Source organism: Rhinoderma darwinii, chromosome 3, assembly GCF_050947455.1.
Source record: "Rhinoderma darwinii isolate aRhiDar2 chromosome 3, aRhiDar2.hap1, whole genome shotgun sequence".
Classification (NCBI taxonomy): Eukaryota; Metazoa; Chordata; class Amphibia; order Anura; family Rhinodermatidae; genus Rhinoderma; species Rhinoderma darwinii.
Window position 1 is genome coordinate 218,320,924 of NC_134689.1, and position 27,182 is coordinate 218,348,105.

The 27,182-nt window shown below is 41.2% G+C and overlaps 1 protein-coding gene across 1 annotated transcript in view; it reads left to right on the top strand.

Annotated features, from left to right (window-relative positions):
- Positions 1–26,937, top strand: part of CDNF (cerebral dopamine neurotrophic factor) — a 60,947-nt gene extending 34,010 nt beyond the window's left edge. The window contains exons 2-4 of the mRNA XM_075855076.1: positions 6,688–6,815; positions 17,001–17,142; positions 26,671–26,937. Of these exons, the coding sequence (XP_075711191.1) occupies positions 6,688–6,815; positions 17,001–17,142; positions 26,671–26,849 (449 nt within the window). The 3' untranslated portion in view covers positions 26,850–26,937. The remainder of the gene's footprint in view (positions 1–6,687; positions 6,816–17,000; positions 17,143–26,670) is intronic.
- The last annotated feature ends 245 nt before the right edge of the window (positions 26,938–27,182 follow it).

Sequence of the window (27,182 nt, forward strand, 5' to 3'; positions counted from 1 at the left end):
TGACGCTGTAGACTGCAAAATTTGAGGGGGTTAAATAGCAGGGATCGGAGATAGCGGGCGTTAGCTTTATATAACTGCCGGCACCATGTATAATGCGGTTTCAGCTCCTGAACGCTCAGCATTTTGTGACAGTACCCAAGGGTTTAAAGCATTGTAAGAAAAAATTCAGACACTGGTTGCATTGTGGTTTGCAATTTTTTGCATTTGTTAATTTATTATTATTTATTTATTACCGGCAAAATTGCCATTTGGACATGGAATAAGTTTGCACACCATTGTTGCACCTTGCAAGTGTCAAGCTGAACTTGTGTCAACCTGAGGGTATGTTCACACGGCTTATTTTCAGACGTTTTTTTATTTTGCGTGTGCACATACTCTAAGGCTTCGTTCACATCTGCGCTAGGGCTCCGTTCCCTCTGAGCTTTCTGTCGGAACGGAGCTCTGACAGACAGAAATGGAAACCATAGGTTTCCGTTTCCATCACGATTGATTTCAATGGTGATGGATCCAGTGCAAATGGTTTCTGTTTGTCTCCGTTGTGCAAGGGTGATTTTATTTATTTTTTATTTAATTTATGTGTTTTTATTCAATAAAATAATATATTTACTTTAAAAAAAACTTTTGGACAAAAAATAAATAATTTAGACTTTATTACTTCACTGGGGGCTGCCATTTTTTTAATTTTATCTGTGTATGTGTCTCTTCACGACACATACACAGATAAAATATCGCAGCTACAGGCCATAGGACATACGAACGGCTCCTGTTCGCATGTCCTCTGCTTCTGCCATCTAGAGGAACTGTGGCAGGAACATATTTGTACTGTGAATGCGCAGTTCAGAGCGACCAGCAAAGAAGCTGGTTTATAGGGGGAAAGCTAGCTCCATTTTGGAGACCGGCCGCACTGCAGGTAAGGTGTGAAAGTGTGTCTTTTTTGCATGTTTGTGGTGGGGGGCTGCACCCCCCCCTTGTCGCGGGCCCCCCTCAGACCTGCTGTAACTTCTCCCTCACCTTGCAGGCTGTCAGGAGAGGGAGAATAGTAATAATACAACATTTTTTTCCCTATCTATCTATCTATCTATCTATCTATCTATCTATCTATCTATCTATCACACACACACACATATATATATATATATATATATATATATATATATATATATATATATATATATATATATATATCTTGATATATAGTATAGTTCTAGGCTGGGGGTATGTGTGTGTGGCGGCCTTAGGATAGATGGCGCCCCGCACAAAATAATCTTTTGGCGCCCCACCCCCATCATTAAAAACAAAAATGCCCCATAAAAAAATTATAATGCCCCTTTGGTGCCCATATACAGTATAATAATAATATTTAATAATATAATATATTACAACCCCTTCAAGGACACAGTATTTTGTCCTCTAACTGTGTCCACAGTATTATGCCCGTTGTAGTACCCCTACACAGTATGATGTCGCTTACTGGCACCCACACAGTATAGTGCCCCCTGTAGATTTTACCATACAGCCTCCCTGTAGACAGTGGCATAATCCCCCACCTCCTCCTTGTAGATCGTACCATACAGTCCCCCACCTCCCCCTTGTAGACAGTGCCCCCAAACAAAATCCAAAATTGTACTCACCTAGGCCCCGTTCCCATGACGAACTGAGCTGCTCCACGACTGGATCCTTGCGTAGGCCGGCGTGATCCTGTAACCTAGTACAGAGTTTCCCAACCTTTCCTCAGGGCACCCCTACCAAAAATAGTTTTGTGTCATGACAGACCGAAAACGGCTAAAAACAAGCACTACACTCGTAGGGTATGTTCATACTAGTTTTTTTGTAAGTCAAAAAAAATCTGTCTCAAATTTCCTTCTGGAATTTTGAAGCAGATTTTGTATTGATAGCATTGTTTGACCTTTTTTTTTTTTGCGTTTTTCTTCTTAAGCCGTTGAAGCTAATTCAAAAGAGGCAGGCAAAAAAGCTCCAAACGAGCACCGCAGGTATTTTCTGCCTCCTATTAATTTCAATTGGAGGTCAGGCGGAAACCACTTGAAGACCATCAGCCTGCCACTCACAGTAAAATGACCATCAGCCCCCCACTCACAGTAAAATTACCATTAGCCCACCACTCACAGATTCCCCCTGTAGGTAGTGTCACACAGCCCTTTGTAGGTAGCGCCACACAGCCCCCTTGTAGATGGCGCCACACAGCCCCCTTCTAGATAGCGCCACACAGCCCCCTTGTAGATAGCGCCACACAGCCCCCTTGTAGATAGCGCCACACAGCCCCCTTGTAGATAGCGCCACACAGCCCCCTTGTAGAGAGCGCCACACAGCCTCCTGGTAGATAGCGCCACGCAGCCTCCTGGTAGATAGCGCTGCTCAGCCCCCTTGTAGATAGCGCTACGCAGCCCCCTTGTAGATAGCGTCATGCAGCCCCCTGTAGGGAGCGCCACACAGCCCCCTGTAGGGTGCCACACAGCCCCCAGGTAGGGAGTGCCACACAGCCCCCAGGTAGGGAGTGCCACACAGCCCCCAGGTAGGGAGTGCCACACAGCCCCCGGGTAGGGAGTGCCACACAGCCCCCTGGTAGGGAGTGCCACACAGCCCCCTGGTAGGGAGTGCCACACAGCCCCCTGGTAGGGAGTGCCACACAGCCCCCTGGTAGGGAGTGCCACACAGCCCCCTTGTAGACAGAACCCCCCTTCCTGTATATAGCGCCACTGTAGCTCCCTGAAGAGGCGGAATCACCGTGTGGCTGGGGATTCCGCTGCTGGAGCGCTCGGCTTGATTTCTCTGTCCATATATGGACAGTGACATCAGGGGAAACTCCTGAAGCGGAATCCCCTTCCACAGCATTGCCAACGTCATTGGCTTCTCCTGGAGTGGAATCCCTGGTCACAGCGTCTGCAACGCTGTGGACGGGGATTCCGCTTCAGGAGTTTCCCCTGATGTCACTGACCATATATGGACAGAGAAACGAAGCGGAGAGCTCCAGGAGCGGAATCCCCAGCCACACAGGGATTCCGCTCCTTCAGGGAGCTACAGTGGCGCTAGTAGATAGCAGAGCAGGGAGATGCCATCGCTGCCACTAGCAGCCGCTATGGCTGCTACAGCGGTAGCGACGGCACTGAGTGAAGAAGCGCCCGGGCGGAAAGGTGACTGCTGAGTCGCCGGGAGTGATGGAGTGATGCGCCCTGCGCAAGGGCACTGGTCCCATACCCCTAAGGCCGTCTCTGTGTGGTGGGGTATGTGTGTGTGGTGGGGTATGTGTGTGTGGTGGGGTATGTGTGTGTGGGGGGGTACGTGTGTGTGTGGGGGGGTACGTGTGTCTGGAGGGGTAAGTGTGTGTGGCGGTGCGTTGGTGGGTGGTGTGTTGTTTTTTTGGAGGGGCTGCATGTTTGGGGAGGTTTGTGGGGGGGGGGGAGCGCCATGATGCGCCAGAATTATTAATATCTATTCATATTTCTGCTGTATCTCTAGTTCCCGTCCCAGTTCATTGACCGCTAGTTTTTTTTACGGCACAGGGGAGAAGACAGATGTCTGCTGTAGGTGAGTATAAGTATTTTATTTTTCATATTACTAACTTTATTTCTTTTTTGTTTTGAAGGTTCCGCTGGACCTATTGCACTACATAGTAGATTCATTGAACTACTGCGATGATCTACGTTTTTGTTCTTTAAATAAATAAAATGGTTAACGAGGGTCTTGGGAGTTTTTATTTCAATAAAAAAATTATTTTCTTATGTCTCTTTTTTTTTTTAATACTTTATTAGCGCCTTAGTAATGGCAGTTGTCTGTTTGATAACGTCCATTACTAAGGCGGGGCTTAGTATTAGCGAGTAAAAAAGCTAGCAGTAACACCCCCATTATTACGCCAGTACCCACCGCCACCAGGGGTATCAGGAAGAGCTGGATACAATCCAGTACCCATCTGTAGTGGCAGTTAGGCACTGGGGCGGCCACAGGCTGGTGGTATGAGGCTGGGAAGGGAAAAACCGTGACTCTTCCCACCCTTGTAATGCTAGGCTGCTTTATTGTGTCTGGCTGGTTATGAAAAATGGGGGGTAGGCCACGTGTTTTTGTTTTTTTAAATCAGTAAATAATTGAAGAAAATGACGTGGGGTCTCCCTCATTTTCATAACCAGTCAGATATAACATAGCAGCAGCAGGCTAGCATTACCAGGGTGGGAATGGCCACTGTTTTTGGCTCTTCCCAGCCTAGTAATACAAGCCTGCTGTCGCCCCGGTTCCCAACCATTGCTACAGATGGTCGGTTACCGGATTGTACCCGGCTCTACCCGATACCACTGGAGGCAGTAGGTACTGGGGTAATAATGGGGGGTTAGTGCTAGTCTTTTTATTGGCTAGCACTAAGCCCCGCCTTAGTAATGGATGTCATCAACAGACAACTGCCATTACTAATTTGCTAATAAATTATGAAAAAACAGAGACATAACTCACTTTTCACACACAGATTTTTGATGCGGAAACAGCGTCGGAATCAGCGCCATAAAACACCCGAAATTGCCCCGCATAGATTTCAATGTGATGCACAGGCTTCTACCCAGGTGGATTTGGCCGCTTGCGGGAAAAAAAAGCAGCGTGTCCTTTCTTAGTGCAGCTTTCACCTATTGAAATTAATGGGAAGCAGAAAAAACCTGTGGTGCTCGTTTCCAAGCGTTTTTCGTGGCGTTGTTTGCCCGTGGTCCTTGCATTAGATTTAATGGACGTGGGCAAAAACCGCACCGAAAACCACGGACAAAAAAGGCGTGTGGATTGCCGCATTTATCCCACTTGGCTGAGAAGCACATTGAAAAATGATTGCGTTTTTACGGCAATTTTTTCAATTACGGTTTTCGGCCGTGTCAAAACCGCACTGTGTGAATACACCCTTACAAAATATTTTTTATTGAAATAAAAACTCCCCCACACAAAACCATTTTATAAAAAAAACGTAGCTCAACTTAGTCCAAACGGTCCAGCGGAACCAGCAAAAAAAACAAAACAATTAAGTTAGTAATATGAAAAATAAAAGAACGCACCTAAAGCAGACTTCTGTCTTCCCCCTTTTTAAAATGCAGGCGTTTTTCACATGTTTTGTGCAATGGGAACATTTGGAGCGTTTTACGCACCAAAGAATTGATCCGACGCCTCTTTTTTAACAACGCTTGCGTAAAAAAGCTAATTTGTATGTACTAACAGCGCGCTTTACTATTGATATAAATAGGAAGCTTAATCAAGCGTTTTTTTGCACATAAAATGCACTAAAAACCGCGTAAAATACACGCTGAGTGGACAGGCGAGGGGAACGATGACCCATATATGGTGGGAGTGTCAGCTCGTTCGCCCATTCTGGGACTCTATACTCTCTCTGATCAAGACCATCCTTGATATCACTTTGGATGATTGTCCAACCGTATTGCTCCTATCCATCATTCCGGGTACCACTAAGGTTTTGTCCCGTACGTTGTTGGGCTACATGCTGGTTGCAGCCAGAACGGTGATTCCACGACACTGGAAAAGTAGCACTGTCCCCACAGTTTCAGAATGGGTTAGGGAAATATCACATATTCATGATATGGAGGAGTCGATAGCTCTCGTTCACCAATGTTACGAATCTCACTCTCAGATCTGGCAGAAGTGGCGGGATTTTCGTAATTCGCCTGCATTTTGTGCCCTGAACCCCTAGGTCTGGGATGTGACCGAGGACCTGGAGGCTGCGAGGGAAAAACTTTGGATAGGTCACAGTCATCTGTATTAGCCTTTGCTCGCCTGTCTGGATTATCGCTCTTCTTTTTTCCTTTTATTTTTTCACCTCGTCTATTTTATTCCTGCCCCTTCTCTCTCCTTTATTTCCTGATTAGTAGGCACCATGATTACTAGTGGTAGTAATTCAATACCAGCCTTCATGCAGGTTGTTTTTGTTCTTGGTGTGCCCGATTTAGGCGAAGAACCGGATTTTTCATATGTTATGACAACAATGTTTTATGTATATGCATACCACCTGTTAATCCATATGCTTGTGGATTATTGCGAAATTGTATCCTGTTATGACGAATTTTTGTTTGTGTCTACCCCCCTTCCCGTTTATTTTTTCCTTTCTTTATTCCTTTTGCAATTTCTGTGGAAAAATTTTCTTAAAATAAAGAATTACAAAAAAAAATAAAAAAAATACACGCTGAGTGAACCTGTCAACTGATAAGTCATTCACCACAGGGTTTCTCTCTTGACTTTCATCATTCTCAGCCTTTTGGTGTGTATTATAGCTTCTGCCAGCTACGCTGTACAATCTCTTCAAAAATGGGAGCTGGACACTGCTTAGCAATTTGAAGACACCTTTTCCTGGCTTGTTGCCAAAAATAGGGAGGGGTGGTGAGTCTCCCTCCAACATTTATAGCAGCTGTGAGTCAGGTTGCTTCTGCCTGATTCACCTTGCTGTAATTCTTGGAAGTGCTCCCTCTGGTGGCCAACATAGGAAAACATGTCAATTTATCATTTAATTTTTAATACTTTCCACTTCGTGGAAGAAAAAAAAATACACCCAAAAAACTATTTAAAAAAAAAAATTTGTGACACATTCCCTTTTAGTAATAGAGAAATAAACAATGATACATGAGGACATGGATAATAGAATGTGATTATCATTAATATATTTCGTGAATGTAAAATATCTTTCTTTTTTTCTATCTTCAGTCTGTAAGGAATATCTGCACAGATTTTACCAGACTTTGCTAGAGAGAAATATTGACTTTACTCCAGCTGACATAGAGAGAGAATTAATCAACACATGCAGAGATTCTACAGGAAAAGAAAACCGCCTGGTAAGAATCAACATGTTTGTATTTGAACACATCTATCTGAAAGGCTGTAGTTCAAAGCATGCTTGGCCCAGTGACAAAACTCATGTACAAAACACATTGATCATGGAATATGCAAACTGGTATCCTGCCTTGTAAAGATATGGTAATGGAAAGAAAATGCTTTCCAAGATCTACCCATAAAGAAGGTACAATCACGTCACAATGTAGTTATAACAGCACTACCTCATACTGTAACAAGGAAGTATATTTTTCATGTTAATAAATAATGGTAATAAACATTATTCAAATATTATCAGTACATTCTATGACCTTAAATATTATGGTACCTAATATTTTTATGGATTATATGTTGCACTGAATGTAATAGAGCTTTCAAATTCTAGAAACCATCCATTTCATATATTTATAAGGCATTGTTACGCCGCTGGTGGTGCTTAAGACCGCAATACTAGACAATTGCTATCACATGGGTGAAGCACGAATCATTACTAACAGATAACAAACGGCACAAATAATTCATCAGTGGATGAGTAGAAGGTAGTAGAAGATGTAGACGATGCATAAATGGAGTGGATGGCAGATGAATAGCATGTAAGAATTTAGCAGATGAATAGACAGTGGACAAGAATTAACAGCACTCACTGACCTTATCTGGATACTATCCCACAGTAGGGCAAGACAACAGCTTGGTAGCAGACCAAATGCACAGTAAAAGCAGACAAACAGTGGAACTTCCGATCCCAGGATAAACATAAAACCACTATACAAAAACTAGATTTCTCAGAGGAACAACAGGTCCCACAGTACAAACAAACACATAGACAAGAACAAAGTCACTAACTAGAATCTAGAAAGAGTTTAGCACATGCCAGAAACAATATAACCAGCACCTGAGTAATTCAGGCTTGAAGTGTATATAAGCTCAAACACAGAGATAACAGAAATTATTGATTAGCAGCAGTCATGCTGCTAATCGTAATAGCCATGTGGCAATATTTTAGAACATAATTAATTGTGCAATTATTTTTCTTTTTTCCCTGTTGACTGTCTTGTAGTGTGTCCTGTTTTCTTTTCTCATTTATTTGGATTTCTTTCTCTTACTGGGGAGATTTATCTAAACTAGTGTATAAAAATGTTGCCACTTCTCATAGCAACCAATCAGAATACAGCTCTCATATTTTCGATAACCTTTGGAAAGTAAAAGCAAGAACCTGAATGGTTTCTTCGGCAACTGAACTAGATTTTCTTTGTATTATTTTTGATAGTGGTCTATTTAAACGGGTTGTCCAGGATTAGAAAATCATGACTGCTTTTTTTCCAGAAACAGTAACACACCTGTCCATGGGTTGTGTCTGCTATCACAGCTCATCCTCACTGAAGTGAACGGGACTGAGATACAATACCACACAAAAACTGTGGACAGGTGTGGCACTCTTTGGAAGAAGGACAGAATCCTGGACAGATTCCCTAGAACATGTTGTTCACTGATGGTAGCCATGTAGCATCACAGAGTTTGAAAAGTTTTCGAAAGAGAACTGGGAAAAAAAATTGTAGAATAGCTTATATGGACCTACCCACACAGACTCAAGGTTATAATTATTGCCAAAAAAGTACCTTTGCCCAATACTGTCTTAAAGGGGTTAATATGCATTAAAGTGCTATTCCCATCATAAGAAATTATGGAATAACAGTAGAGTATGTTATCACTTCATGATCAGTTGTGGTCCAACCTTGACACCTCAGGCAGTCACTTGTACGAAGGGGCAAGTGAATGGGACTAAGTTGCCGTTTCCTACACAGTGGATGGCTGGGAGTGACATTATGCTTGGAAAAACTGTTTAAGAGTTACAGCACTTAAAAAGCGGTTCAACTCCTTTAGGACACATTCAGATGTGGCAGAATTTTTCCGCTGCAAATGTTGGTGCAGATTCGGGGCAATTACGCAACGAATCTGCAGCAACATTTGCATATTTGACAGGTAATTCAGACGTTGCAGATATCACAGCGGACTTGCCACTGATTTCAGTTTTTGCATTGCAAAGGCTGAAATCTGCAGTGAAATTCCGCTTCTTCTCCGCAATGTAATGAGCATGCTGCAGAGTTATTTTCTGCAACGTCTGAACTAAGTTTCCTAAAAATGTATAGAAACAAATCTAAAAAAACTGCTGCTGCAGAGTTCCACTGCGGCTAGTCCGCAGCAGAATTCAACAGCAATTCTGCCACGTCTGAATGTGCCCTTATTGTTAGAGTTTGTTTGGTAGGGCTCCTGGCAGTCAGACCCCCACTGATCAGAAAGTGAAAGCATGTGCTAGCTAGATGCCATTGCTTCTAATGGTAAATTATTTTATAATTTTCTTCCCTTCTGAATTCTAGAACTAAACATTTTCATAACTTTTCAGGTGTATGAAAAGTGTTAATTGTTATTAAAAGAACAAATTTGTTTATAAAAGTTAAATTCCTGTGTTTGTTTTATACTATATTCAGACGAAGTCCATGTTTCCAAAGCTGCTAATTATATATTTGCTCTATAAACATAATAAAAATTATTTACTTAGAGCGCTCCTACCTTTTACCTCAGAGAGTACACAGCGCTGATAATGGGTTAAAGCACATATTATAATAGACAGTTACCCACTGGCTTTTGTTGAAATTGGTTTACACGTTCACCTTGTGTACTTTTGCCTTATATTTTATGTAAAATTTGAAAAAAATAAGTTATATAATCTAAATAAAATGACATAATACCCCAAAAAATATTTGCTTACGAAAAAAATAATTGCATTATTCAGAACGTTTCCATACATTTCTATAAAGATAAACCTATTTTTTAAATAAGTACAAAATTAGACTTGTATTTTTATTATGTTTCATTTATAGCTTACTGTTTTTATTGGCACATTGTAAAGTGTCTGGTTTCTATTTCTAGTGCTGTGCTTATCGTATTTAGTTCTACACAGAACAGTCTTTATCAATATAAGCCTCCATGCTGTTTTACTTGAACTTCCGCTTCTTATTAACAGAACCTTACAACTTATCACTTGCCATATCTTATCATTTGTCTTATTTTAAAGTATAAAGGCCCTATTACACTGGTCAATTTTGGCAGGTGCAATGAGCGCCGATCAACGAGAGCTCAAAGTGATCTTTGATTCCACCCATTGCAGTGAGTTGTCGGCTGCGTAACACATCCGTCACCCACTGTGTATGGAGTTAGCTCAGCCACTCGGCAACGAGTGTTCTATGTTCTCTTGTCTGACCGATAATTGACCAGTGTAAAAGGGCCTTTATGAAGTATTCGAGCATTGAACTAATGGGTTAGATGATTGTTTATCTTTATGCCTAGTGCAGGGCCGGGGGGTTGATGCACAATTTAGAGATTCAAGGTACACCAGAGATAGAAGTCATGCACCGCTCCATCATGCCCTGCTCTACACAGTGTATTCGTTTTGGTGGAAGGTATTTAAGGTGGCGCTTCTAGCAGGGAAAATCCCAAAATCAACCAAACATTTTTGGTTTTTAAATTTAATAACAGGTTGTGCAAAGGTGAACTTCCTCTTGAATACTTGGCAAGGATGATTCTATCTGCTTCCTAGGATGGAAAGTGAAATGATAGCTCCCCAAAAAAATGTAAAAGGGATAGGCGTAACGCTGTACATGAGATGTACAGTTAGGTCCAGAATTATTTGGACAGTGACACAATCTTCATGATTTGGGCTCTGCTGCCACCACATTGGATTTGAAATGAAACAACTGAGATGCAATTGAAGTGTAGACTTTCAGGTTTAATTCAAGGGGTTGAACAAAAATATCCTGTGAAACGTTTAGGAATTGCAACCATTATTCTACACAGCCTCTTCATTTCAGAGGCTCAAAAGTAATTTGACAAATTAACATTACCATAAATAAAATCTTTTTTTCCAATACTTTGTAGAGAATCCTTTGTAGGTAATGACTGCCTGAAGTCTGGAACCCATGGACATCGCCAAACGCTGGGTTTCCTCCTTTGTGTTGCTTGTTTGTGGGTCTTTCTGCATTAAGTTGTCTTAAGGAAGTGAAATGCATGCACGATCGGGTTGAGATCTGGTGATTAACCCCTTAAGGATGCAGCCTAGTTCGAGCCTTAAGGCCTTAATCTGACATATTTCACTTTATGTGGTAATAACTTCAGAATTCTCACACCTATCCAAGCGATTCTAAGATTGTTTTCTCGTGAGACATTGGGCTTTATGTTAGTGGTAAAATTTGATCTATATATTCAGTGTCTATTTGTGAAAAATTGCAAAATTTTGAGATTTAAAAAAAAATAAAAAAATAAATAATAATCGCATTTTTCTGAATTCAAATGCATCTGCTTATAACACAGAGGGTTATACCACCCAAAAAATGTGACTAGTTCACATTTCCCATATGTCTATGTCCATATGACATTCTTTTATTTTTCTAGGACGTTACAAGGCTTAGAACATAAGCAGCAATTTCTCATATTTTGAATAAAATTTTAAAAGCCTCTTTGTTTAGGTACCAGTTCAGTTCTGAAGTGGTATTGAGGGGCCTATATATTGGAAACCCCCATAAAATACCCCATTTTAGAAACTAGACCCCTCAAAGTATTCAAAACAGCATTTATAAAGTAAAGTTTATCAACCCCTTAGGTGTTTCACAGGAATTTAAAGCAAAGTAGAGGTGAAATTTACAAATTTAATTTTTTGTCAGAAAATTATTTTTATTCCATTTTTTTCTGTAAAACAGAAGGTTTTACCAGAAAAACGCAACTCAATATTTATTGCCCAGATTCTGCAGTTTTTAGAAATATCTCACATATGGCCCTAGTGTGGTAATGGACTGAAGCACCGGCCTCAGAAGCAAAGGAGTACCTAGGGAAATTTGAGGCCTCCTTTTTATTAGGCACCATGTCCGGTTTGAAGAGGTTGTGTGGTGCCAAAACAGTGGAAAGCCCCCAAAAGTGACCCTATTTGGCAAACTGCACCCCCTCAAGGAACTTATCGAGGGGTATAGTGGGCATTTAGAACCCACAGGTTTTTTGCTGCATTTTGTGGAATTAGACTGTGCAATTGAAAATAAAATGTTTCAGATAAAAGCACCCCAACATTTGTAAAGCAATTTCTCCCGATAACGGCAATACCCCATATGTGGTCATAAACTGCTGGTTGGACAAATGGCATAGCTCAGAAAGGCAGGAGCGCTATTTGGCATGTAGATTTTGCTGGATTGGTTTCTGGGGTACCAGTACAGAGGAAGACCCTTAAAATTGACCCCATTTTCGAAACTAGACCCCTTGAGGAATTCATTATAGTTTTCATGGGGTGCATGCGACTTTTTGATCAGTTTTTATTCTACTTATCGTTTTTTATCCCTTGTTTTTTACAGCGTTGACCGTGCATTATAAATGACATATTCACTTTATTCTGCATGGCGATGCGATTACTGCGATACCATATGTTTATAGGGGGTTTTTTTTTTATGTCTTACGGTGTTTGCACAATAAAATACTTTTTATAAAAAATCATTTACTTTTGGAGTTGCCATATTCTAAGAGCCATAACTTTTTTTATTTTTCCATCAAGAACGCATTGTGATGACTTTGCGTAACAAATTGTAGCTTCGATCAGAACCATTTTGAGGTACATGCGACTTTTTGATCACTCTTTATTCCATATTTTGGGAGGTGAAGTGGTATGGTTTATTATTATTTTCTTTAATGGTGTTCACCATGCAGGATAAATAACAAAATATTTTGTAGTTCAGGCCGTTATGGACGCAGCGATACCAATTATGTATAGTTTGTTTATTTATTTATTTTAATAATAAAGGACTCATAAGGGAAGAAGGTGGATTTTTACTTTTATTACTTTTAAAAACTTTTATTTTCTTATTTTTACACAACTTTTTTTTTACTTTTTTACTTTTTTTTGTCCCACTAGGGAACTTGAGGGCAGGAGGCCCTGATCGCTATTCTAATACACTGCACTACATGCGTAGTACAGTGAATTAGAGCTGTCAGCTATTCGCTGACAGCAAGCATAGTCAGGACTCTGTCAGGACCCACTAGGCTTCCGTAGATGGCATAGCCGGAGTCCATTGTTAGGACTCTGGTTGCCATAGTAGCCATCGCCACCCACTATCATGTAGCGGGCTGTCGATGGCGGTTTAACCCCTAAGAAGCCGCGATCGCTATTGAACGCGGCTTCTGAGGGGTTAATCGGCGGGGACCACCGCGATCGGTCCCTGCACACTGAGCTGTGATAGTCTGCTGTCGGAAACCGCAGTTATCACAGCTCATGAACGCGCCCGATGTCATGGAGCGCAATGTCATGGTTAACTTGGCCATTTAAGAATATTCCACTTCTTTGCCTTAAAAAGCTCCTGGGTTGCTTTCGCAGTATGTTTTGGGTCATTGTCCATCTGTACTGTGAAGCGATGTCCAATCAACCTTGCTGCATTTGGTTGAATCTCAACAGAAAGTATATCCCTGAAAACTTCAGAATTCATCCGGCTGATTCTGTCTTCAGTCACATCATCAATAAACACTAGTGACCCAGTGCCATTAGCAGCCATGCATGCCCATGCCATCACAATGCCTCCACCATGTTTTACAGAGGATGTGGTGTTCTTGGGATCGTGAGCCGTTTCAAGCCTTCTTCATACTTTCTTCCTCCCATCATTCTGGTACAGGTTGATCTTAGTTTCATCTGTCCAAAGAATGCTGTTCCAGAACTGGGTGGCTTCTTTAGATGTTGTTTGGCAAAGTCTAATGTGGCCTTTCTGTTTTTGAGGCTGATTAATGGTTGGCACCTTGTGGTGAACCCTCTGTATTTGCTCTTATGAAATCTTCTCTTTATGGTAGACTTAGATACTGATACACCTACTCCAGAAGAGTGTTCTTCACTTGGGTAGATGTTGTGAAGGGGTTTTTCTTCACAATGGAAAGGATTCTGCGATCATCCACCACTGTTGTCTTCTGTGGACGTCCAGTCCTTTTGGGGTTCACGAGATCACCAGTGTGCTCTTTTTTTTTTTTTTTCAAATGTACCAAACTGTTGATTTGGCCACTCTGATGGATTTCTGCATTTTTTTTTCAGCATAACGATGGTCCGTTTCACTTGCATTGAGAGCTCCTTTGACCTCATGTTGTGGGTTCACAGCATCAGCTTCCAAATGCAAATGCCACACCTGGATTCAACTCCAAACATTTTACCTGCTTAATTGATGATGGATTAATGAGGGAATAGCCCATGCAGCCCATTAAATAGCTTTTGAGATAATTGACCAATTACCTTTGGTCCCTTGAAAAAGAGGCAGCTACATATTAAAGAGCTGTAATTCCTAAACCCTTCCTCAAACTAGGATGTGAATACCCTAAAATTAAAGCTGAGTCTGCATTTTAAGCCCATATTGATTATATAACTGTATATTCAATATGTTTTGGTAAACAACTAAAATGCCAAAACATATGTCACTGTCTAAATTATTCTGGACCTAACTATGTCAGGAAATTGCGTTTGAGAAGCCTAGCAATGGTTTTTGCATCCAGCTATGATAGCAGTGCGCTATTACTGATTGATTTTGCTGCTCAGCTCAGGGCTTAGTAATGGGATAGACATCATGTCTACCAAAATGCTGTCTTTTTGTAATCTGGGAAGGGCACTGCTTGAGGCAAAATTCTCACATCACCCCTTTCATATTTGGAGGGGCAGGAAAATTCTGTTAGGATTACCTTCTGTGACTTTTCCAGTGTTTTTAACACGATCCAACCAGGCTTGTTGAGAGGTAAGCTCATGAGGTGGAGGTTCGATTGCCGGATGGTGAACTGGGTGTTTGATTACTTGTCTTCCAGACCACAGTGCGTCCAGCTAGGTTCGTGTATGTCGGGGTCGGTGCAAAGCAAAGTAGATGCTACTCAGGGTACGGTTTTGGCACCATTCCTCTTTGCGATATACACCACTTACTTTCAGTATATCTCTACTATTTGTCACTTGCAAAAGTACTCAGATGATTCCGCGGTGGTGGAGTGTATTGCTAATAGGGATGCTCTTGAGTATAGGGAGTTAGTGGACAGGTTCTGTAGCTGGTCTAAGGAGAACTATTTAGTATTAAACATTGGTAAAATGCGAGAGATTGACTTTAGTAAGAGGAGGCAGGAAATTGATCCTCTGACTGTTAGTGGGCAGGATGTGTCACTTGTTGACAAATATATATACTTGGAAGTATACCTTGACAATAGAATAGATTTAAGTTGTGATATGTTGTATAAAAAGGGTTCAAGTCGTCTTTACTTTTTGCAACAACTAAGGTCTTTTAATGTCTGTACAACGATGTTACAGATGTTCTATGAATCTGTTGTCAGGAGTTCTATTCTATTTGCTGTCGTGTATTGGAACGGTAATGCCAGGGCAATGGACGTTAACAAGTTAAATTAAATTAATTCAGAAGGCAAGTAGTGTTGTTGGCTGTGTGCTTGTTCCTGTGAGAGCAGTGGCGGATAAAAGAATGTTGAAAAAAATTAAACCGGATTGTTGCGTGTCCTCAACATTGGCTTTTTTCAATTTAGTAAATTTGCAACGTAGTTCGTTTAGCAAGCGCTTCATCCAGGTTAAGTGCTCTAAGGATAGATATAAAAGGTCTTTTTTGCCAATCGCTATCTCGTTATTTAAAGAGGCTCTGTCACCACATTATAAGTGCCCTATCTCCTATATAAGGAGATCGGCGCTATAATGTAGGTGACAGTAATGCTTTTTATTTAAAAAACGATCTATTTTTACCACTTTATTAGCTATTTTGGTTTATGCTAATGAGTTTCTTAATGCCCAAGTGGGCGTGTTTTTACTTTCGACCAAGTGGGCGTTGTACAGAGGAGTGTATGACGCTGACCAATCAGCATCATGCACTCCTCTCCATTCATTTACACAGCAGCATCGCGTTCTTACTAGAACGCGATGTGCAGCCACATACACAGACATTAACGTTAATCAAGTGTCCTGATAATGAATATACATGACCTCCAGCCTGGACGTCATGTGTATTCAGAATCCTGACACTTCTGAATCTTTTCTGAGAGATTTCCAGCAACGGAAACGATATCTCGTTTACCTCATAATCTCGCAAGATTACGCGTGGCTTGCTGGAATCTCACAGAAAAGATTCAGAAGTGTCAGGATTCTGACTACACATGACGTCCAGGCTGGAGGTCATGTATATACATTATCAGGACACTTGATTAACGTTAATGTGTGTGTATATGTGGCTGCACATCGTGTTCTAGTAAGAACGCGATGCTGCTGTGTAAATGAATGGAGAGGAGTGTATGACGCTGACTGGTCACTGATTGGTTAGCGTCATACACTCTGTACAACGCCCACTTGGTCGAAAGTAAAAACACGCCCACTTGGGCATTAAGAAACTCATTAGCATAAAGCTACAAATCGCTAAGAAAGTGGTTTAAAATAGATCGTTTTTCTAAATAAAAAGCATTACTGTCACCTACATTATAGCGCCAATCTTCTTATGTAGGAGATAGGGCACTTATAATTTGGTGACAGAGCCTCTTTAATACGGTTAAGAACTGAGTTATCTGTAGTATTTTATTGTGTATTTTTATGTCTTTTTAAGTATTTGTTAAATTATTATGTTTATGTGTTGTTGGTTTTTATAAAGCATTTTTAATTTCCTCTTGGGATCAATAAAGTCTTTCTTACCTTATCTTCAGAGCTGGATCAAATTCTGGGTAAACATATGGGGCCTCCCTGAGATTTTTCTGAAAGGAGTGAAATGGTGTGTAATACTGCCATAATATTATAACTATAATCATATAGTGCCGATATACACTAACCACGAACGCTCATTCCCGATCATTGCCCTGCAAAAATAGGGCAACTATCGGTTGATGAACATGCAAACGCTTGTTCATCTGCAGATCGGATCTTTCATTGGTAAAAAAAATGGTTGCTAGTTGGCAGCACATCATGCTGCAGACATGATGCAATGCATGGGGATGTATGATCGTATTGAAGATTGTTCATCCCCATCCTTGTGGGCAGAATATTCCGCTTGGTAAGGAGTTTATTGGCTCTTTAAAACATTTATGTTAACATATTATTTCATATATATGTTTAGAATTTTGATTATGTAAATACTCATATTTTTAATATAAACACTCTGTTTTGTAAGTGTTATTATTTAGGGGCCACAAGTGACTCAGCTACAAAAATTGTGAGTGAGGTTACTCGTCCTATGAGTGCACACGTTCCGACATACAAAATCTGTGACAAGCTAAAAAAGATCGATCTTCAGATTTGTGAACTGAAATATGGTATGTACCATGTGAGCCACTGTATAGAGTGTATTATTACTTTATAAATATAGATTTAAAGAGTCACTATGGACAACCGCAGTAATCTGTTCAAATGTCATTTAAAATGTGGAATAGTTTGTATGTCAAAGAGGACGCATTGGATTCCAACCAGCATTTTACCTGAGAATCCAGAATTCATGAAGGTGCTGTCCCAGCAGGGCTCACGACAATATTTCATATCTGCTGTGGTGGGGGAGAAGATTGCATCATAAAGCTTCTTCTCACTGTAAACTATAATTCTAATGGGGGGTGAAGTAGGAATAACTGAATATAGTGGGGGGGGGGGGGGTGCCCATACCGTGGAGGTGTAGTGTAGCAGCCCAACACTTCCTCTTCTGCTACATTTATTCATGTAGCCAGTTGATCAGGGAGGTGTGAGGTACGAGGTGCCGATTTTTACCTTAAACGCTTAGAACCCAGAACTGTAGTGCTTGTCCTTGGCGCGCTCAAATGACCTGGATGTAGAAATCAACCAATCAAATAGCTGTGGATGGATTTTTGTTGATTGGCTGATCATCGGATAAGCAGAACTTTAAAAAGCCTTGGAGACGTGGGTGCTACATCAGTGCCTACGAGACGCGTGTATACATGGGCAGACCCTGACTCGGCGGCTGCATGTGAAGAAAACTAAATTTTTTGGAACAGGTAAGCACACATTGGAGTTGTCTATATTACACTGAGGTCCGGCTGTACTTTTTTCTATGGTGATAACTAAGAATTTACATTTTTAATACTTGGGGTCCCTGTGGCGCTTAGAATTGGATTAACATGTTTGGGATTTTTTTTTTTGGGACTGGAATGTTTTTTTTATCACTTTCAGGACCAAAGGTTGTTTTGGGTTTTGATACCCAGAACAAAATTTCACTCCCAATTTTTTTTCCCTTAAATCAACCAGATTCAGATTTTTTTATTTTTTATAAAGGGGCAAAAAGCAGATAGGTAGAACAGGCAAAAATTGATGGCTGGGGGAAATTATATATTTAGAGTAACTTATATTCTGCATGACAGGAGCGTGACGTTTGAATGCCTGAACATCTGATTCTCATGCAAAATGCGTTTGTCACGCAGGATATCTAATTTTGTGCATGTGGGTTTGTAGAGAAATATGCTTTTTCAAAGAGCAGGGCTTATTTCATTTTTTGTAAAGTTTTTAATTGTTTTATTATTTTGTTCTTATTGTATTAATTTTTATTTATTTATGTTTTTACATTTTATTTTATTTATTAACAGTCTCTTATCCGTGTGCCCTCATCGGGACATGATTGGTTCAGGTCCTGATGACAGCATCCAGGCCAGAGCATGTTAGCTACTGTCAGACCTGGACACTGTTGTGCTACTGGAATCCGGCGATCACAGTGCTCCTGCACCACAAGGGTGTCCAGGACCAACATTAATTAACATCCTCTGGTCCAGTTGCCGTTATTTGCATTGAAAGTGTACTCACACATGTATCGGATTTGATGCAGATTTTCCACAGCATTTCTTCAGCAAAATACTCTTGTATTATGTGCTAATTTTGCTGTGGATTTCACTCCTTCTACATTGAAAAGGGTAAAATACGCAGCAAACATCCAAAACAGAATGAGCATTCTGCAGATTAGAAAACCTCCAGCATAATTTCTTTTCAGAAAATATTCAGCAACATGTGAATGAGATTTTTTGTAAATGTCATCCACTTGCGTGCAACAGTCTTCCACTGCGGATTTTCCGCCCACAATTCAGGATGGAAAATCTGCAACAAATCTGCTTTGTATTACGTGTGCAGAGGGCTTAAAAAATTTGGATTTTGCTGTGGATTCGTTGCAGAATTAGGGCAGATTCAGACGAACGTTGCGTCTTTGCGCGTGCAAACAACGCGGCGTTTTGCGCGCGCAAAAACCACTTGACAGCTGCGTGTGTCATCCGTGTATGATGCGCGGCTGCGTGATTTTCGCGCAGCCGCCATCATAGAGATGAGGCTAGTCGACGCCCGTCACTGTCCAAGGTGCTGAAAGAGCTAACTGATCGGCAGTAACTCTTTCAGCACCCTCGACAGTGAATGGCAAACACAATATCGAGAAACCTGTTAAAAAAAAAGAAAAAGTTCGTACTTACCGAGAACTTCCCTCCTGGCCGTTGCCTTGGTGACGCGTCCTTGGTGACGCGCCTCTCTTGACATCGGGCCCCACCTCCCTGGATGACGCGGCAGTCCATGTGACCGCTGCAGCCTGTGCTTGGCCTGTGATTGGCTGGAGCTGTCACTTGGACTGAATTGTCATCCCGGGAGGTCAGACTGGAGGAAGAAGCCGGGAGTTATCGGTAAGTCAGAACTTCGTTTTTTTTTACAGGTTCATGTATATTGGGATCGGAAGTCACTGTCCATGGTGCTGAAACAGTTTAACTCTTTCAGCACCCTGGACAGTGACTTTCTCCTGACGTCGCGTACCAGAATTTTTTTTGCCGGGTTCGGCCAAAACGAGTTCGGCCGAACCCCGTGAAGTTCGGTTCGGTTGTCCGGGTTCGCTCATCTCAAAGACACTCCATTTGGATGTTTGGAAACATAAAAGCACGTGGTGCTTTTCTGTTTACATTCATCCTTTTGACAGCTGGTGCGCTGTTTCAGTCGGTTCGCACGGAAGTGCTTCCGTGCGACCTGCGTGGTTTTCACGCACCCATTGACTTCAATGGGTGCGTGATGCGCGAAATACGCGGAGATATTGAGCATGTCGCGCTTTTTGCGCAGCTGACAAATGCTGCGCAAAAAGCACGGACTGTCTGTACTGCCCCATAGACTTGTATTGGTCTGTGCGTGGCGCGTGAAAACCACGCGGCCCGCACGGAGCCAATACACGTTCGTGTGAATCCCCCCTTACAGTGAAATCCAAGGCGGAATATAGCCACCTTTCTGGCCTTACCTTTAGGGTATGTTCACATAGCGGTAGATTTATTGCAGACAGTTTTGCCACTGTCCCATTCATCTAAATGGGGTTTGCAGATATCCATACACCTGCTGCAAAAATAAAATCTGGGTTCAGATGTAGCGGATTTTTCTCAGAAATTTCTACAACTCAAAATATATTCCATACATACCCTAAAGCTGGATTCAAACATTGCGTATGTGTTGTGGAATTTCGGTTGCGGAATTCCCACTTAAATTCCGCAGCAAAGTACAGTACAATGTACGTGAATGGGGTTTTAAAAAACCCCATTCATTTACAGCGTAAAAAAATCAGCAGTGGATTCTAGACATACTGCAGATTTTTATATCCGCAGCATGCCCTATCTGTTGCGGAAATGCCTCGGATTTTCAGCACAAATTTCTTTAATTGCAATGCAATGAGTGAAATCCACGGCTATATGTGCAAGAAAATCTACATGTACCACATGCAGATTTCATCACAGCATTTGCTGCGGATTTGTAATATTTACGCTGTGCGTGAATCTGGCCTAACTTTCTAATGAATAATCTCTGCAGAGTTATCTAGGCAGCTCCACAATAAGTTCTGGAGGCAGCATTTCAAGGTGGTGGAGCTTATATAGACGTGGGTGTTCCCTGGATGTTTTGGTGAATCCAGCAGGGCTTAAAAGTGTAAAGCGAATGGGGATGCAAAAGTTGGGAGGCCAGATCAGAGCAGTCACCTTCTTTACTATATAAGTGATGGTAGGACAAATACCATGACCACTTACCCTCCCGTACTTTCCTGTTGATGATGGTCAAAAGTCCCAGAACAGCAGTAGGGAATTTTAGGTGAGTAAATGAGATTTAAATGTTTTTTTTTACCACTGTGGTGGTGACCTTGTACATTGTGAGGCTAACAGGAGCAACATCAAGCCTAAAAACTAGCATAGACAAAAAGCGTGCAGTTGCCCATAGCACTAAGCAGATTACTTTAAAGGAATTGTCTAATGAAGACCAGTGCTGTAACAACAGCTGTCCTGGCGTTCAGCTCGGAAACCTCAGCAATCAGCAACCATGTAATATGAAGATGGACCTGGTCTACCAGAGTGGGAGCCACATATCTAATGGGGTGGTCCTCTTTAATATTCTAACCTGCTCTATAAACATGAAAGCTGGAATCGGATTGCATGCCAGACATATTATTAAATAGCATCACTTTAGCAGTACTGCAATATTTCTATACCAATTTTATACTTAACATATGGAACGCATTTAAGAGTGTAGCTAAACACATAGCAGAAGCAACCTATGTGCTTGATTTGTGGGCTTGCAATTTAAAAAAATATAAAGCTAATATAGTTGAGTACAGACTTCATTGTTGATGCTTTGCATGTCTCTGCATATCACAGTGATATATGTGTACTCATACTCCGTTATACTGATATATATATATATATATATATATACACACTACCGTTCAAAAGTTTAGAGTCACTTAGAAATTTCCTTATATTTGAAAGAAAAGCACAGTTTTTTTCAATGAAGAAAACATTAAATTAATCAGAAATACACTCTATACATTGTTAATGTGGTAAATGACTATTCTAGCTGCAAACGTCTGGTTTTTAATGCAATATCTACATAGGTGTATAGAGGCCCATTTCCAGCAACCATCACTCCAGTGTTCTAATGGTACATTGTGTTAGAAGGCTAATGGATGATTAGAAAACACTTGAAAACCCTTGTGCAATTATGTTAGCACCGCTGTAAACAGTTTTGCTGTTTAGAGAAGCTATAAAACTGACCTTCCTTTGAGCTAGTTGAGAATCTGGAGCATTACATTTGTGGGTTCGATTAAACTCTCCAAATGGCTAGAAAAAGAGAGCTTTCATGTGAAACTCGACAGTCTATTCTTGTTCTTAGAAATAAAGGCTATTCCATGCGAGAAATTGCCAAGAAACTGAAGATTTCCTACAACAGTGTGTACTACTCCCTTCAGAGGACAGCACACACAGGCTTTAACCAGAGTAGAAAGAGAAGTGGGAGGCCTCACTGCACAATTGAGCAACAAGACAAGTACATTAGAGTCTCTAGTTTGAGAAATAGATGCCTCACAGGTCCTCAATTGGCAGCTTCATTAAATAGTACCCGCAAAACGCCAGTGTCAACGTCTACAGTGAAGAAGCGACTCCGGGATGCTGGCCTTCAGTGCATAGTGGCAAAGAAAAAGCCATATCTGAAACTGGTTAATAAAAGGAAAAGATTAATATGGGCAAAAGCACACAGACATTGGACAGAGGAAGATTGGAAAAAAGTGTTATGGACAGACGAATCAAAGTTTGAGGTGTTTGGATCACACAGAAGAACATTTGTGAGACGCAGAACAACTGAAAAGATGCTGGAAGAGTGCCTGACGCCATCTGTCAAGCATGGTGGAGGTAATGTGATGGTCTGGGGTTGCTTTGGTGCTGGTAAAGTGGGAGATTTGTACAAGGTAAAAGGAATTTTGAGTAAGGAAGGCTATCACTCCATTTTGCAACGCCATGCCATACCCTGTGGACAGCGCATGATTGGAGCCAATTTCATCCTACAACAGGACAATGACCCAAAGCACACCTCCAAATTATGCAAGAACTATTTAGGGAAGAAGCAGGCAGCTGGTATTCTATCTGTAATGGAGTGGCCAGCGCAGTCACCAGATCTCAACCCCATAGAGCTGTTGTGGGAGCAGCTTGACCGTATGGTACGCAAGAAGTGCCCATCAAGCCAATCCAACATGTGGGAGGGGCTTCTGGAAGCATGGGGTGAAATTTCTCCAAATTACCTCAGCAAATTAACAGCTAGAATGCCAAAGGTCTGCAATGCTGTAATTGCTGCAAATGGAGCATTCTTTGACGAAAGCAAAGTTTGAAGGAGAAAATTATTATTTCAAATAAAAATCAATATTTCTAACCTTGTCAATGTCAGTTGCCTAAGTGTGAGTTTTCATGGAAAACACAAAATTGTCTGGGTGACCCCAAACTTTTGAACGGTAGTGTGTATATATATCTATATATACAGTGTATATATATATATATATATATATATATATATATATATATATAGCAGATATAAAAAATGGCGACAGCACCCTGCAACACTAATGCCACCTAAGCCACTAAATATAAATAGATATGCACTAAAGCTAAATCTACCTACAAATAGGGAGGTTCTTAGTGCACATTTTGATCAAAAAGTGTTAGCCCACCTGCCACGACAAGGCGACCTCTGTAAGGTGGGAACCTACGCTGCACATACACCCAGAACTGGGACTAAGCCTACATATATACCTGGGGATGGTAGGATCCAGCATTGAACTGATTAAAATCACCCAGGGCAGAATGGGAGGAGTGCAAGAACAACAAGTGGAGGCAGTCACTAACCCCACATATATGAATCCCATAAACACAACAAAAATTGAACAGCACATTCCAACTAAATGATACAAAATACGCAGGTGCAAGAACACCTATGACTGCAGATATACAGCAGATATAAAAAATGGCGACAGCACCCTGCGACACTAATGCCACCTAAACCACTAAATATAAATAGATATGCACTACAGCTAAATCTACCTACAAATAGGGAGGTTCTTAGTGCACATTTTGATCAAAAAGTGTTAGCCCACCTGCCACGACAAGGCGACCTCTGTAAGGTGGGAACCTACGCTGCACATACACCCAGAACTGGGACTAAGCCTACATATATACCTGGGGATGGTAGGATCCAGCATTGAACTGATTAAAATCACCCAGGGCAGAATGGGAGGAGTGCAAGAACAACAAGTGGAGGCAGTCACTAACCCCACATATATGAATCCCATAAACACAACAAAAATTGAACAGCACATTCCAACTAAATGATACAAAATACGCAGGTGCAAGAACACCTATGACTGCAGATATACAGCAGATATAAAAAATGGCGACAGCACCCTGCAACACTAATGCCACCTAAACCACTAAATATAAATAGATATGCACTAAAGCTAAATCTACCTACAAATAGGGAGGTTCTTAGTGCACATTTTGATCAAAAAGTGTTAGCCCACCTGCCACGACAAGGCGACCTCTGTAAGGTGGGAACCTACGCTGCACATACACCCAGAACTGGGACTAAGCCTACATATATACCTGGGGATGGTAGGATCCAGCATTGAACTGATTAAAATCACCCAGGGCAGAATGGGAGGAGTGCAAGAACAACAAGTGGAGGCAGTCACTAACCCCACATATATGAATCCCATAAACACAACAAAAATTGAACAGCACATTCCAACTAAATGATACAAAATACGCAGGTGCAAGAACACCTATGACTGCAGATATACAGCAGATATAAAAAATGGCGACAGCACCCTGCAACACTAATGCCACCTAAACCACTAAATATAAATAGATATGCACTAAAGCTAAATCTACCTACAAATAGGGAGGTTCTTAGTGCACATTTTGATCAAAAAGTGTTAGCCCACCTGCCACGACAAGGCGACCTCTGTAACGTGGGAACCTACGCTGCACATACACCCAGAACTGGGACTAAGCCTACATATATACCTGGGGATGGTAGGATCCAGCATTGAACTGATTAAAATCACCCAGGGCAGAATGGGAGGAGTGCAAGAACAACAAGTGGAGGCAGTCACTAACCCCACATTTATGAATCCCATAAACACAACAAAAATTGAACAGCACATTCCAACTAAATGATACAAAATACGCAGGTGCAAGAACACCTATGACTGCAGATATACAGCAGATATAAAAAATGGCGACAGCACCCTGCAACACTAATGCCACCTAAACCACTAAATATAAATAGATATGCACTAAAGCTAAATCTACCTACAAATAGGGAGGTTCTTAGTGCACATTTTGATGAAAAAGTGTTAGCCCACCCGCCACGACAAGGCGACCTCTGTAAGGTGGGAACCTATGCTGCACATACACCCATATATAGAGGCCCATTTCCAGCAACCATCACTCCAGTGTTCTAATGGTACATTGTGTTTGCTAACTGTGTTAGAAGGCTAATGGATGATTAGAAAACACTTGAAAACCCTTGTGCAATTATGTTAGCACCGCTGTAAACAGTTTTGCTGTTTAGAGAAGCTATAAAACTGACCTTCCTTTGAGCTAGTTGAGAATCTGGAGCATTACATTTGTGGGTTCGATTAAACTCTCCAAATGGCTAGAAAAAGAGAGCTTTCATGTGAAACTCGACAGTCTATTCTTGTTCTTAGAAATAAAGGCTATTCCATGCGAGAAATTGCCAAGAAACTGAAGATTTCCTACAACAGTGTGTACTACTCCCTTCAGAGGACAGCACAAACAGGCTCTATCCAGAGTAGAAAGAGAAGTGGGAGGCCTCGCTGCACAACTGAGCAACAAGACAAGTACATTAGAGTCTCTAGTTTGAGAAATAGATGCCTCACAGGTCCTCAATTGGCAGCTTCATTAAATAGTACCCGCAAAACGCCAGTGTCAACGTCTACAGTGAAGAGGCGACTCCGGGATGCTGGCCTTCAGTGCAGAGTGGCAAAGAAAAAGCCATATCTGAAACTGGTTAATAAAAGGAAAAGATTAATATGGGCAAAAGCACACAGACATTGGACAGAGGAAGATTGGAAAAAAGTGTTATGGACAGACGAATCAAAGTTTGAGGTGTTTGGATCACACAGAAGAACATCTGTGAGACGCAGAACAACTGAAAAGATGCTGGAAGAGTGCCTGACGCCATCTGTCAAGCATGGTGGAGGTAATGTGATGGTCTGGGGTTGCTTTGGTGCTGGTAAAGTGGGAGATTTGTACAAGGTAAAAGGAATTTTGAGTAAGGAAGGCTATCACTCCATTTTGCAACGCCATGCCATACCCTGTGGACAGCGCATGATTGGAGCCAATTTCATCCTACAACAGGACAATGACCCAAAGCACACCTCCAAATTATGCAAGAACTATTTAGGGAAGAAGCAGGCAGCTGGTATTCTATCTGTAATGGAGTGGCCAGCGCAGTCACCAGATCTCAACCCCATAGAGCTGTTGTGGGAGCAGCTTGACCGTATGGTACGCAAGAAGTGCCCATCAAGCCAATCCAACATGTGGGAGGGGCTTCTGGAAGCATGGGGTGAAATTTCTCCCAATTACCTCAGCAAATTAACAGCTAGAATGCCAAAGGTCTGCAATGCTGTAATTGCTGCAAATGGAGCATTCTTTGACGAAAGCAAAGTTTGAAGGAGAAAATTATTATTTCAAATAAAAATCAATATTTCTAACTTGTCAATGTCAGTTGCCTAAGTGTGAGTTTTCATGGAAAACACAAAATTGTCTGGGTGACCCCAAACGTTTGAACGGTAGTGTGTATATATATATCTATATATACAGTGTGTGTGTATATATATATATATATATATATATATATATATATATATATATATATATATATATATATTCGATAGACCAACTAACTAATTAAGGTTTAGAAGTATTTGAATGGTGATTTTTCATATAAAATCTTAGATGCCGTGAATCCTAATGTAAGTTTTCATACACTTTTCTATTATGTTGCAGAGAAGGAGCTAGATTTAAATTCTGTGGACCTGGCTAAGATAAAGGTAGCAGATCTGAAGAAGATACTAGACCGATGGGGAGAAGCATGTATAGCTTGCATAGAGAAATCGGACTATGTGCAACTTATAAAAGAACTGATTCCAAAGTATACAGCGAAAAGCCAAAAGGCAGATCTCTGAAACCTACATTAGCTAATATGGCGATAGAAAACAAGATCTGGACTGGAAAATTCTACTATTCTTAAATTAAATGTAGAAGCAAACCACACTGGTATTTTACTTGTATTTGTCTTTTTTTGAGACCTGGGGGATATTACAATTTTCAGGACAGACATATTTGACACAATTAATGGCCACTGGGCTGGTATACAATCTAGGCTCTAAGAAAGGTGAACTGCATACAGTCATTGGACACTATACACTAGTGAATGCAGTGGAGTGAGCCTAGTAAACACCAGTGGCTAGTGTGAACTGGGCTGTGTATCCACAACTAAGCACCGGAGAATAGGCACC